At 41.9% G+C, this 14821-nt stretch overlaps 1 protein-coding gene and 1 long non-coding RNA gene across 9 annotated transcripts in view; one reads left to right on the forward strand and one right to left on the reverse strand.

Moving 5' to 3' along the window:
* AP1S2 (adaptor related protein complex 1 subunit sigma 2) overlaps positions 1-8518 on the reverse strand; it is a 31145-nt gene extending 22627 nt beyond the window's left edge. For all 8 annotated transcript variants that reach the window (XR_003535119.1, XR_003535120.1, XR_003535123.1 and 5 more), the window contains exons 1-2: positions 8378-8518; positions 7202-7380 (exon numbers count right to left, since the gene is read on the reverse strand). Coding sequence is in view for 3 of the 8 variants with exons in the window: in XM_027689110.1 (XP_027544911.1) it covers positions 7202-7380 (179 nt within the window). In the remaining 5 variants the exon portion in view is untranslated. The remainder of the gene's footprint in view (positions 1-7201; positions 7381-8377) is intronic.
* A 2749-nt stretch (positions 8519-11267) lies between these two features.
* LOC113970310 lies at positions 11268-14243 on the forward strand. The gene is made up of 4 exons (XR_003535124.1): positions 11268-11375; positions 11887-11932; positions 12286-12689; positions 12850-14243. It is a non-coding gene; the product is annotated as an uncharacterized LOC113970310 (long non-coding RNA).
* Positions 14244-14821: the final 578 nt, after the last annotated feature.

Raw genomic sequence — 14821 nt, forward strand, 5'->3', positions numbered from 1 at the left:
CTCTGTCAGGCTTGGTGCTGTGACCACTTCCCTGGGGAGCCTGTTCCAGTGCTCAACCACATTCTGGGTGAAGAACCTCTTTCTAATATCCAACCTAAACCTCCTACCAAAGAGCAGCTGAAAGACCAGAAGACACATGTACAAACGGGATCTGTCTCCTTGAGTCCAGCATGACTTCAGTCTTCACCATCCTTTAGGTGACAGAAATAAATTAGCCAAAGAAGTGGCTGGAAAAGGAAATGTATTTGATTTTCTGGTCTCCTGGCAGAGTTCTGAGGCATGATATTATCTCTACTGTCTGTAACATCCAAGCACCAGTATACTAATCAACAGACTCAATCTTAAATCTTTATCACACAAGCTACACACAGAAATATTAAAAACTACAGAAAATGCCTTGAGAAAGACAAATTGAATTAGCAATTAAGATTTGGTCTTTAAAGAGAATTTAACAAATTCAAAAAACTCCAAAACCAACACTAATGTCATATGCCCCAACTACTATTAAGCCAACAACTAATTCACTACCAACTGTCCTGGCATCAGATTAATGAGAGGCCATCAAATAGTTTCTAGCAATCCACTTCCATCTTGGAAGACAGAATTCTTCACATATGATAGGGTTCCACTTTAATAAAAAGACCATCCAATACCACTGTGCTCTACCATACATTTGTCCAAGTCATGTTTAAAAAAGCTGATTAAAAAAATCAAAACAGGAATGAAAACTGAAAACCCCATTTAGTCTTTTCTAAAGTGCTCAGTCACACATGGCACAAACCAGACTTCAAGTACCACCTGTTGTAACTGCTAATTTACATGAATCAGAAACGGCTTTTGTTTGCCTCTTCAGAGGGGACAATTCAACACAAACAGTCTTAGAAGGCAGCCTTACCGAGAAAGAAGTCATTCAGATGTGAATGCCAAATTTAAGGTGCGTATTTGTTTCCCATACAGCAAAATCCATGCAGTTTTTAAACATTACACATATTTTAGCAGGTGGAACTTTGTAAACCCCTAAAGAAATCGTCAAGAGGTTTTGGCTAGAAGTTCTGCAAAAAAATGCTGTATTTTGAGGTATGTTCAAATTTGTCTTCCAGACACTCATCCAGTACCATTTACCACCAGAAAGTGTTCCCCCCTCCCCCCACTCTGCTCTGAGTCAAATTGCCATGGCTTCATCATGAAGGATTAATCAGAATAACTTTTATACAAAAGCTTTAAACTATAATAAAATGTTACTCCCTGTGATTTTTTCCATCCTACCACAAAACGTGATGTGAGAAGAGACAAAGACACTTCCACTGAAGGACAACATTTTCATTCCCTCGCTCCTTCATCTCTTCACCATGGGGACTTGTGAGCCCATCAGAAGTCCTATCTGAGCACAGTTCTTTTCATTTTACACTTTGTGCCCCACTAAATTTCAAGGACATTTACAGTCACTGTAGTAGTTTGTAAGATTCAATCTGTACAGGAAATCGAAACTATTTTAAAGAGTACTGGGAAGCGATACTATACAGAAAAAACATGCTTTCAAACCTACTGAGGAATTCATTAGTCAAACTCCATGTTACCATATTTCACTGTAGAAAAAAAGAGCTTCGACACACTATTTGACATTTACACTAATCACCAGCACTCAGGCCAAATCCATCTAAACAAAGCTTTCATCACTTTCAGATGAGCAGTACTGATTATGATGATGTGCAGTTAAACTGCTTCCTTACAATGTTTAAACACAAGTTGAACCACATACCAACAGACCTTATCAAATCAAATCTGACTCAAATATTTTAAGTTTATCCACATGGGACAGACCTTTTGTGCTTTCTATTACTTAAGAGTTAGTTTCGATGCAAAGAACTATTTTATGGAAAAAAAAAATCAAAACAAAAGAAGGGGGCTGGGGAGGGAGACTAACATAAAATACTTTCCCAGAAAGTAGCCTGCTCTCAGTGTCCTCATTTAAAAGAGAATGCAACATACTTTGGAAAGCCTGTATTTGGCAGCTAGTGAGTGAGTAGACTACACATTCAAGCTCTGCCAACTGCAGTTCTGGAGAAATAATACTAAGAAACAAAAACTCCTCAGAGGGTATCAACACAAAATGGAGGCCTGGGTATCTATTATTACATGCAGATAATATTTTTCCATGTATTTTTCAAGTACCAACCTTGATTAACAGATCACTACTCAACAAAAGAAAACAAATGCAGATTTAATAAGCCTAAATGGAAAACAGCAGAAGAGTATAAACAAGTCAGCCATCATTGCAAAGGGCATGAGCATACCACAAAGGAATGCTTCAGACCCAAATTGATCTCAGAGGCAATAGTTTATTGTAATTTTTTTCCCCTGCAGGCCAGGGCTTCAGAAAAAGGTGTCCACTTACAGTCTAGAGCAGACACCAAAAGTTTTGCCAAGTGCAGAAGTTTACATGGAGAGTACCCACACAAACACGAGTAAATTACTGTACTCAGGCTGTAAAAGATTTCTGCTCTGCACGAGCAGATTCTTCATTATGAGCCTGACAGAGACCTGTCTTTCACATGCATCCAATAAAAAGGCAAATTCCGATAGTAAAGCACACACCTACAAGCAAATACAGTGCCGTCTAGAAAAAACATTTTGCCTTTTTTATTCCTATTGCAATTACGGTCTTTTTTTCTCACTAATTATTAACAGAATCTTCAAGCTCAGCTCAGCTGCTTACCCTCATTTAGGAAAATATTTTATGATAAATATCCTTCACTTGTCAGAAAGGGAATGAAAACCAGAGAGACCAAAAGCAGTTTGGACAAAATCACAGAAATTTTGACCTAAAATGTAATATGGAATTAAAGACCAAAAAGGTAACACAGCAGGTATAAGCACTTATACAAATTCCTGCCTTCAGACAGACAGCCTTAGGATTTTTTTTGTGCTAGGAAACAAATCCATGCATCTCCCTCTCAATAGTTCAGTATTGGGAAGCCTCACAACAGGCTGGCAATGCTTCAGCAGAATTCTCCACTACTCTGCTCACAGCCAGGTTCAGTAACTCTGCTGCAAGATCAGGTCTCTGCGGGGCAGAGAAAATCCTGCCAGCTCAGTGACATTCTCCTACTAGGTGAGACAACACCTGCTTGAAGTCATCCCTGGAAGTTTGTCACCAGGTAAACTTGCAAACAAGCCATAAGTCTGTCAGCATGAGTCACTTCGCATGTAGATCCTAACTGCAAAAGTTTAAAGCTTAGAGAGTTTGGCACAATCAGAACCAAACTGTAAATGACAAACAAGGGGCACATAGGTGCTTAAGGGAGCCCAAGTATCTGTGGTTTGGTGATATTTGCCCAAATGAAAACTAGGACCACTACTATGTTGTGCCTAACAAAAGATTTTTTCTCGTCCCAAAAATTTACACATTTCTTTAACAAAACAAGAACTTCTGAGACTCCAGGACAGAGTCTACCAAAGCTAAGCATTTCTTTTACAGTTTCTCATTTCAGCAAGGCTATACTCCCCAGTAGTTTTAAAAATGAACAAGAACATGATACTGATAGTTCTCGAAAAAAACCCTGCTGTTTCTTGATGCTGAGGTCCTTCCAGTGCCACATGAACAAGAATCCTGTACAAAGAAGGCCTGATCTAATTAAAATTATCAAACCCAAGTATCCAATTCACTATAAACGCTGCATTCAGCCAGTTTTACAAAGCTATCTAATCAACATCATAATAGCAATTTTAACAGATATATCTGGCAGCTAAGTTGTACATAAAGTAAAACAGGGATCATGCCAACTCCTGGGCACATCCCACTGGCCACATGGCTGTACCTTCCATTCATAACACTCAGAGTGAAAAGGCACACTACCTGCACAAGGGGCTCTTCCATTGCTACTTTCATTGCAGAGAGGGTAGAAAGAAAGTTCTAAAACTCAATCTGCTGCAAGTCTTTAACATAAACTATGATATTGGTTATGTCATGCTAAAGTAAAAGGAAATTGCCACAACATCAAGGGCAGTAATGACAGTTTTGTAATTTCATATTGCAAACACAGTTCCAAACTGACACATAAAAAGGAAGCCACAACCCTTAATCAAATAACCAATCAACAATAACTAAATCCCATGACGCAATTAACCAAATGTTAACAAAGTAAAATTTATATAAAATCAGTTATTCTCTGATTTCTGATTTTGACTGCATTATACTACACAATGAAAATAACTCATACTGCCAGATGCCAAAATAGTGAACAGATGAGGTCTTCAAATAAAAAAAAATTACATTCTAAGTTCCTTTTTTTTAGTAAAATTATAAATTTTAACATTTAACATATTTTTTCTGCCACAGGGAGAAAGTTTCTAATTTGTTGTCTGCAGATGATTCCCCCCTCTATTTTCATGAAGTGCAGGTTTTTTGGTTTCCCATATTTATTTTATTTTCTTTTTCCCAGCAAGTCACTTAAAATCTCTCTGATTCTTCAAGTTAGAAGCTCACATCCTTTTTTAATCTTCTGTTGCCTATCTGCCTGAAAAACACTCTTCCAATCCAGCTACAGAATATGTATAACCCAATTCATGAACCATGACAAAAGCAGGGTACTTTTCCATCTTGTTTTGTAGTGCTAAAGGAAAAAAATTAAGAAGGCAATGACTGAGCCTATGTTGCAAATGTTATCAATGCTCATGTATGAAACCAAGCAAAATAAAAGTTACGCCACACATGTTCAGATGGATTTTAAGTTCTGCTTTCTTGAAGATTCATTCAGAAAACATTCTATAAAAATAAAACACTACAGAGCTAAGGAGGCTAATCAAAATAGTTTAGCTGTCTTAATAAATGTTAAGTATCATAAGGAAGCTAAAGCTACAGTCTTGCCAATTTTGCAATTGAGTTCATTCTGTTCTTGCAAAAAGGTACAATGATGAGACTCTTGAGTATACTTCCAATCATGCCAACCATTCTTTGAGCAGCAATATCTAGGTCAATTCTCCTACATGTGGACAATAAATACACTCTAAAAACAAAAATGGCACAAATTGCAGCAATTCAAGATTCATAACAGCAATATGCACATGCAACATGTGCCATAGCACTGTGCACGTACTTTTATAAATTGTACTGAAAAACATTTGCACCAGCAGGTTCAGATCCTTTCCAGCAATAGATCAGACATCAGCAGATCTCAGTAAATATGCTCAAGAGCCTCTTGTCTGTGAGCATTTGGGAGCACCTTTTGCAATTTCACAAAGCACACAAAGTTCCAGCAGGTGTGTTTCTCTTTAAGCCACTCACCTTTTCAGCTACAAAAAAATAACCCTTTTCAAAGAAATCACACTAGCTGGTACTCATCATCTTTAGTTATGGTGTGGTGATTGGAAGAAGTCCCACAAATGTAAAAGCTGTCGGTGTTATCAGACAGGAATTTAAACTATCACTTCTTATAGCTAGTCCTTCTGGTGATGTTTTAGAAAAAAAAAAACCAAACTAAAAGTAAGGCAAGATTTGAGATGTTCATTAGCTTGGTACAAGCTCATCTTTAGCAATTTCATAGGCTCCCTGTGCCAGATTGGTCTGCAGACACTGAAATAAGCTACTGCAGTCAGCTGTGCACACCAGCAGTCCAGCAGACAGACTGCAGTCTACGTCCGGTCAAAAATACTCTAAATACATCTCCCAGCAAATTTCTTCACTCTCCTTGACCACAGGACCCACAACACACTACTGAGATGCAAGAACACCACAACTTTCAGTAACTCAAATGGTCATACCCACCAGCTACCTAAACACAAAAGGGTATGGCAAGTAGTTGTTAACAGCAATAAAAACGGGGGAAAAGCACTTGTGTGGAATCATCCCCAGAACAGCTACTGCTGTTCCAGACTGGGCAAGGAAGGGAACAGACAGCCCTACTCATGCCTCATTTTTGTAATCTAGTCTCATGGAAGCCCAGCTGGAAAAGCACTTCCAGGCATTATCACTTAAGGAAACATACCAAGTGTTTGAGCGAGCTGGTCTACATGCATGTACAAGAAGTTTTGTGAGGAAATTGAGAGGCAGAAAAAAACCCTGTCCATGCTTTCTTCCAGCACAGCCTCATGCGTTGCTCCTCTTTCCTCCTCGTGTTAAAAAGCACACGCAAGTAATATTCAGACCAGCAATATTCACATGTGTGACATTACACACACCAATGTCTGTATGAAAACAGGACTTAAAACATCTAAACATATTTGATTCTACTCATTCCAACTCAGAATATTCTGTGATTCTGTGATTTATTACAGTGGAAAAGTTACAAACTCTTCATTTTGGCTCCAGTTCTCTCTGTCCTAACTACAGAGAATACAACAGTGTTTAGTGTAGGGCACAAATTACCTACCATTTCAAAGAGAAAACAAGAACACATAAACCTTCTGAAGTTTATAACTAACTAGGGAATGAAGATAACTCAAGAGCTTGTAGCAGCAGCTTTACCTGGAAGAGATGTATCCTACCACATCAGGAGGTGGATTACTGCTTTGTGGAGAAAATTATGTTCACACTATCACATTTTGATACATTCTAAAGATTAGCACAAAGATAAAAAATGCATGCCAAATACTCCTAGAAAGGTTAGGGAACAACTGAAAAATGAATCTACTGCAAAGAAACTGATATAGTTTCTTTTAGTACTTGCACTAAAACACAGCTAGCCATGATTCCTTCAATTAGAAGAAGTCCCTTTTTGTGTTCATAGCCAAAAAAAAAATAAAATTCAAATAAACCAAACTAAACTCTGAAAAATTTCCTTATTTCTATGAGCCTTAAAAAGCAAGTTATATTTTCATGTGATTTACGAAGTCATTGGCTGAGGTGTACATTTAGAAAATTTTTTTATCACCTATTACATCTGAAATGCCTACCAATATGAAGCATGTATGGACTATGTGAACCTAAGCAGAGTACCAAGAACTGCCACTCCTTATGAAAGTAGAAGAAAAGCTCATTTCTTTTCTTCAGTACATTTCTAAATGCATGAGTGATTTTCCATACATGACTGATTCCTACTTGGTTATCAAATCAGATTCAAGGGAAAAGTCACTCTTCTCTGTAATCAGCAGAGGGAAGGAAAAAAAAACAACACCAAAACAAATCAAAACACAAACAATCTTCATTATTTTCCTTCTACTTTTGTGATGTATGGCAATTACGAGGTTAGTGAGACAGAACAACCTTTTGTAGACAATCTTCAGGTCTCTCCATTCGAGGAAACTGCACATTTTCGGTTTGCGGGCTAATACCGTTTGAACAAGTTCCCTTGTGATTTTCTTCTTTTCTTTGTCAGATAATGGGACATACCACTTCTGGAGTCTCAGTTTCCCCTGGCGACTAAAAAGCAACATAAACTGCATCTGTTGAATTACAAGGAGGAAAAAAAAAAAGCAGCATTAATCTCAGTCTCTGAGTTTTAAAAAGATATCTGTGAGAAAAACCAAACAGGAAGGAGGACAGACATCCAAAAACCCTAACTGTATTTCTATAGCACTGGCAGATGTTATACAAGATCTGGAAGTACCAATAATACAAAGGATTCCGCTGAGCAAGGTCAGTCAAGCCAAAGGCAGTAGAAAGCGCACACAAGTTTCAAAAGCAGATGTCAGAACCATCGGGTGGCGAGTGAATACACCCAGATTTCAGACAAGCCACGTCCAGTACCGGCATGGTTGCATTTCCGAAAACGACAGAAAAAAACCCAGCACAGCAGTCTCTTCAATACCCAAACTCATTTTCAATTCACCGGATCAGAGCCTTACAGCAGCAGCAATTTGCACCTAAGATCTTTCCGAAAAGCCCCGGAATACTTTAAAAGGTATTAAACATCCCAGCGGAGAGTCCTACGGCACAGAAAAGCCAAGTCTTTTCCCAGGTTACACAAAAGGAGGAGAGATTAAGTGCTTTCCCTGCGGTCCTATGTTCCAGGTCTCGTTTCCTCCAAAGGAGTGATGTTGCAATTATATTTTAAGAGGAACTTGCAGGGCTGTGTTTTTTTCAGCAGCTGTAACATTAAAGGAAATGGGCTTTTTTGGTCTTTTTTTTTTGTCTTTTTTTTTTCTTTGCGTTTTTACTCAAAGTTGTATCGCGCTGGGGAAGTTTCCCAGGCAATGTGACAGATATGAAATAGGACGAGAAAGCCCAGCCTAGTCCCGGGTGACAAGTGCGACCAAGCGCCAGCCGCGACGAGCGGCGGCCGCGCCCGCAGCGGCTCCGCGGGGCCGGGGCGGGGGCAGAGCCGCGCAGCCCCTTCAGCCCCACAACATCCCTCCCGCCCCACCCGCCGGCCACAGCACCGCCCCGGCTCCCCACACGCGGAGAGGGAGGCGAGCCCAGCTCCGCGCGGCGTGTGCTCACCGTGCCCGGGGGATAGCGGAGCTGAGGAGGAAGAGGAGGATGAGGCAGCGCTACCCAGAGCGGCTCCGGCTCCGCGGGTGCTGCCGCGGCGGCCGCCAAGCGGGACTGAGGGAGGGGACGGCGGAGGACGGGAGGTGCCGCCGGCGCGAGCGCGCGCGCGCCCCAACGGCCGCCGCTCCCCCCCGCCCGCGCGGGCAGGGCGGGGGCGGGGCCACGCTCCCGGGGGGGCGGGGCCGGGAGATGAAGGAGGCGTGGTCCGGGCGCCTCCGAACAAAACTTTATGAGGGGCCACCGCGGGGGGGGACGAGGGCGGGGCTGTCACCCAGGGAGCTGGGCCATTACCCAATCAGAGCAGTGACAGGGGGCGGAGAGAAGTGAGCACTGACCAATGGGAGAGAGGGAAACGCGGCAGTGGGCGGGGCCGGGACCGGAGGCGGGGCCAGGGACCCTAATCCTCGTGGCCCGAAATGGGATAGGCCAGCGGCCCGCGCGGCAACAGCCAACCAGGCGGCGCGGCGCACATAGCGGTCCGCGGGCAGCCAATGGGCGGGCGCGGCGCGGGGCCGGGCAAATGACATCAGTCAATCAGGCGCCCGGAGACCGAGACCCCGCCCGCGGCCCCTCCGGCCCCCAGCGAGGCGGGGGGAGGGAGGCAGGGGCGGCTGGGCCGCGCATGCGCCGTGCGGTGTTTGCTTCCAGCACGTGCGCGCCCGGGGGGGCGGGGGCTCAGGGAGCGCGCGCTGGGTGGGGGCGCTGCCCGTGCGGGGACGGGCCCTGAGGGGTGACTGAGCCTGTGAGGGACCGGCCCCGGGAGGGGAAGGTGTTTCCACTAAAGTCACCTTGATTATCAGATGTAATTAGATCGTCAGGAGCAGCCGCCGACATAGACTTAGCGGTGTTGCGTTTCGCTAATGCTTTGTTTATGAAATTATCATTCATGTGTATCTACAGAGGTTTTCTGTGCCAAAACAGCCCCGATTTGGGGGTTTGATTGGCTGGTTGGCCGGTTTCGGGTTCTTGTGGGTTGCTTTGGTATTAAAATTCTAATGAAGATGGGGCTGAAAATACATAGTGTTTCCACCGGTGTTAGGTGGAAGAAAGAGCGGTGTCTCTCCAAGCCGAAGTTGAAACACCTTATAATAAAAAACCTTATAATAAAAAAACTTGTAATAAAAAAAATAAAAATTAAAAAACCTAAAAAAAATAAAAATCAACCAAAGACCACAGATAGGAAAAAAAAACAAAAAAAACAAAAACAAAAAACCAAACCAACAAACAAAAAAACCCACTAAAGCTCTCAGCATCATCTGTGTTCACCCCCACTCCCAGAGTAAATGATCGGCAGCACTGACCTGACCGCGCTGATCCGATAATAGTGTGACAGGGATCGCCAGATTCCGGGAAAGGGTCGTGCTCCCGCCGCCGCTCCCTCAGGAGCAGCTCTCAGAGCCTCGGGATGTGTCACGCTTTTATTACTTTCTATTATTGACACTTAAAAAAAAAAAAAGCCCATTCTTTTGGCTGCGAAACGGCTGTGGCAGCAGAAACCGGCACTGGAAATGCTTTTGTGTAAAAAATGTGCATGATCTGAAAGGAAAGCCAATTTTCTGGCGTTTCAAGGAATGCTGTAGTCAATTGTACTTGAGGAAAAGTGCAAATATATTGCTGCGTTTATAGTAGAGATTATAAATGTAAGAGAAAAGTGTCATGAGCACAAGGAGTGAAACCAAGCTGAATGGATAAGGCAATTGGAGTATTAGAGGTCGTGTAGAAAGTGAGAACTGCTGTTGTAGGGGCTTGTTCCTGTCACATTTAATGTTTGTTGAGCAGCCGTCCCGTTCTCATCTGAACCTGCCTTCCATCAAGCACAGGAACAGATGTGTGTGGATCTGATACCTCACAGAGTCTCCCCTTACACCAGGGTGTTACTTTGTCCTCCATAGTTGCCATGCATTGCAGTTCTGCCTGTTTCCTGTGAGGTCTAAAATATCCTGCTTTTCAGAAAGCTTTCATAAATGATCTCTTTCCTAAGCTGCCCACTATTCTTGAATTCAGCATATCCCATGATTCTCCGTGCACACACACTTCAGGGGCTTTGAGTTCTTCTAACTCATGATTTAAGCCAGCAGCCAACTTTTATTTCTCTTCATCTGAGTGACTTACAGTTTATTAGCATTGTTATGGTAATGGGAGCTCCAAAATTAATTTCTGAACGAGTCACATCAGACCTGTGTTATGATTTGTCACTTCCCATCTCAGTGAAATATTTCTGCATATGGATCAAACCACACATTCTGCAAACACAGTTGACTGGAATCAGGTGAACTACCCAGATGGTTCAAGAAATGTCTGTGTTTTGGTGGCATAAAGCCTCAAAGCTCCAGTGATTCTTTTTTTTTTTAATCTTGTATCTTTGTTTCATTTTTTGGTCAGATTTTACTGTTCATTTTCAGTGTATGGTTTCATGCAGTGATACAAGGGTAATTGTTCCACTATTTTCCTCCCTCCTCTCTTTTACTTGGCTGGATTTCTTCAGACCGTAACCTGGAGTTTCTTCATTAAATCGCCTGGGCAGAATCACTCTGCTATATGCAGTTTCAGGTGGTATGATAAGGCATGTGTCTAGCCAGATCCAACTCAGAGGAATCTTTCTGTCTTCCTCAGCCTGTCCCGCCTTCTTATCCCTGCTTCAGACAGAGGGGGCAATGTTCTCAAGCCTGCCCGAATCACCACCCACGCACTTCCTTAAGTCATTTCTCTCAAAATGACCTGGCTTATTTTAAGCAGTTTAAGGTGTGATTCCATGTCAGTTTCAAGTGATCTAAATCCTGAGTTCTCCCACCCACTCCTCCCATTTCCAGCTCCATGTTCCCATCTCTTTTCCTGTGCAGGCGCTTTGCTGCAGCTCACGTTGCCAACAAGGCTGGTTTCAGCTGTACAGGTGACTGAGGGAGTCGACTTCAGGACTGAGCACCTATGTTGTGAGGCAGTGACAGAGGTAATGCTGTCTCTTCTGTTTGTCCTGTTTCTTTCAGGAACTTCAGAAGACTTACCGTTTGCTTTTTTTTTTCAGTGTTGCAATTTGTACCAATTACACTGACTCCATCGTTTGTTCCTGTAAGAAATTATCCTGTCGCTTACCCATTGAACTAGCAATACACTGAATTAGCTGTATTTATCAAATTGATAAAGAGATATATGATGCTTAAAACAATAATATAATAGCCTCTGAGTATTCCACAAACCCGTGACAATGCAGATGTCAATGCAGTCTAATTTTAGACATAACACAGTGAGTCTTCTGTTCATTAGCTTTTGTTCGTTGTCTTATATCCAGCTTGATGATAACCCCCTGGTTCATTTTGGATGGGGTTTCTTTTCAGCTGCTATAGTTGTAGAATCCTTGGTATTCCATTTTAGATGTAAGGCAAGTCTTCAGGGGATATATTCATTGACCATAAGACATTTGGGGTCCTCAGCCAAGACTTTGCTTTTTAAATTATTTCCAGCATGACTTCAGACACAGAAGAGAACTGCCTGGAGCTGGGGAGAGAGGTAGGAAGGAAGCTTACATCAAATAAGCTTACATAATTAAATTTTTGGGTGTTTGATGGTATGGTTTATGTCAAATTTTGAGGTTTAGTTTGTTTGTTTTTAATTAATTAGACTACAGTTGGTTCTCTGGAAAACTGGGTCTTATACAAAAATTAATAAGGCCAACATCCTGGCATTTGGCACTTCATGCATGTTATTGCCAAATCTGAAGCTCGTGAAAGAATTTTATTGTGTTTTCACTGTTAGCCAAATGATTGGTAAACCAAAAGGCCTTTATAACATGAACTAGTCATTAATTCCAATGGAAAATTTGCTTACTAAATTTTAACAGCTTTTTTTGTTTCTTCACACAGTATTTAGTAAAGAAAGGGTTTGCTCCTGCCTCCCTTTCAGCCATCTCAGCAACTTAAAGAGGAGAGCAACATACTTTAAGAGTGCATGCTGTGTCTTTGCAGTCCACCACTGACGTAGGTGGATGTGTGAGTAAGACTCATTTTGTTGTTAATTTATCTTCTTGATGCTCAATATCAGACTCCATTTGCATTGACTGAATAACTGTGGAGTCGTTATGAAAGCTATACGAACTGTGTTACTACCCTTGGAAGTGATTACTGCTGAATTTTTGCCTCTTAAGCCTCCAAACAGGATATTACATTATTATATGCAATTCTCTTCCCTGATGTACTGTCTGAGTATTGGCCAAACCATCAGTGTACCACTGTGATTCATGCAGAACACTAATCTCAATGGAGCCGAAGTAAGTATACGTAAGACTGTAAATGATTTTCATTGTTATGTCCCCCCTTTTTTTTACTTGATGAAATACTATTAGGTGCAATGTAGCAGCCAGATTGCTAGATGCTATTAAATCATCAGATCATGGCTGATGTCCTTACTCGCCTGTCTTTTCTGTGTAGGGGTTACAGGTTTGCCTGTTGGAGACTTGTGGACATTGGAATTCTTTTAAACATGATTGGTTTCCAGCAGACACATATGGCTCTCAGACACATGGATATCAGTCCACATGTGTGATAGGTAGAACTACAAAACGAGTGTCACAGATGTTCATCCTTGAAGTTGAATTTTCAGAGCTGAAGGAATAGTTCAAAGCTGAAGTTGGTCTTCCAACCCAGTTATGAGAATTACAGAGTCTAAACCATGCCTTACATGCGTCATTTGCTTTGGAAAATAAAAACCTGCTTTTGAAAGTATTCGAATATGCGGAAATGAGGAGTGTGGTACATGCCAGTCAGTGAGGGCTTCCTCTTAGTTGCTGTGTTTATTAGCCTGAGCCTGGTGCAAGGCACAGCAGCCATTTGAATAAGACACACACAAGCCAGCTGGTAGCATTGGGTGTGTTGGGCTAGTGAGCAGCAGATTTCTTTCTTACTTAGGTCATGTTCTTATCTTTTGCTTGTCCATGTTTATATTGGAGTAGCACTCAGAGGCTCCAGAACTGAAGAAAATAACTGCACTGCAGACATTTTTAAAGAAGTTGTTATGACTGCTAATGCTTCTTCCTGCTCCACTGCTACAAACTCTGCCATAGTGCAGCAAAGAACTGAATGATTTCTGAAAGAAGTGTGTGATGAAACGTGAGGAAGTGGCTGGAAGGAATGGAGAGAAGAAAAGAGGCTGGGATTTCTGAGAATGCATCAGTACTTTAAGGAGTTGTTGAATACAGCATCTCACCTATATCTTGCTCATCCTGCTGCCACTGCCATTTCTGAAGTGGCTGATGCTGCAGGTTAAGCTGTATGTGCTTGCTGGATCCATCCCCTCAGATGAAGGAGTATTTGGACAGGCTTGTGTGGTGCTACTCAATTTTGCCCAGGATGAAGAAATCTTTTTAATATGCCAGAGCATGGTATAGATATATAGGATTCTGGATAGGCCACCTGTGAAGTCAGACACATTCAGAGGAAGACAGCGCGTGGATTTTCCGATGCACAGTCTGGTCATCCTAAATCCATTGAAGTCCTCATTTAGGCATATATTGCTCTTCTGTCCTTGCTCTTAGACACGCCCAACTGATGATCCTGTAAGGCCTCTTGATCTGTCTGTGTGTGGAGACTGATCTAACATATCTCAGGATATACTGGCTTTTGCACCAAAGAGATAATCCAGCTTCCAACTTCGGACTTTCCCAGACTGACACATTGCGTTGTGTAGCCAGGAAAGAAGATACAGACTTCCACAACAAGTGTCTTAATTTTCAGCACATAGAAACTTTTCATGAAAACTTGGAAACTGCTCTGAATCTGAGATGGCAACCTGAAACCAGAATGTTTCATGTTATAATCAAACCATAAATCTCCCAAACTTCCACATTGATTCTGCAGTATAACACTAAGTTTTCATTTCAAATCCTTCTGGAAGACTAGTATAACTTCCTGTGTTGTTTTAGAGAAAATATATTGTATGATCTGACTAGTTTTTACCACTACTATAAAGGGGTGACACAATCTGTAAGGCTTTCCTTTATTGTAATTTTCTTTTTCAGCTGAATTGTTTTAAGAGGAGGAAACTGGGACAGCCAAGGCCTGTAAACCATTTATTGCCCAGTTTTAAAGGCTCAAGAAGAATTTAAATGATGCATAGGTTTTGTGCTGGCTGTGTCCACTTGTGACAATTTTATCCCTGTGAATTCTCATTCAAGCTGTCTAGACCCACTCTGTTGCCATGGCTTTGTGAAGCCTATCTTTGCAGTGCCACCTTTGGCCTTTCTTAAAGCTGCTGAACAGCAATCACAGCAAACATTTTTGCCAGGGGGACATGTGGATCGTTTACCTGGGAAGTCTATGTTTTGGATCCCTAAGTTTTGAAGGATTTTAAAGAACTAAAGTGCATAGAAAATGAGTGTGATAGAGCTCAGCATGAGGTCTTAGG

This window comes from Neopelma chrysocephalum, unplaced genomic scaffold (assembly GCF_003984885.1).
Source record: "Neopelma chrysocephalum unplaced genomic scaffold, ASM398488v2 Primary Assembly neopelma1_76, whole genome shotgun sequence".
In the NCBI taxonomy this organism is placed as follows: Eukaryota; Metazoa; Chordata; class Aves; order Passeriformes; family Pipridae; genus Neopelma; species Neopelma chrysocephalum.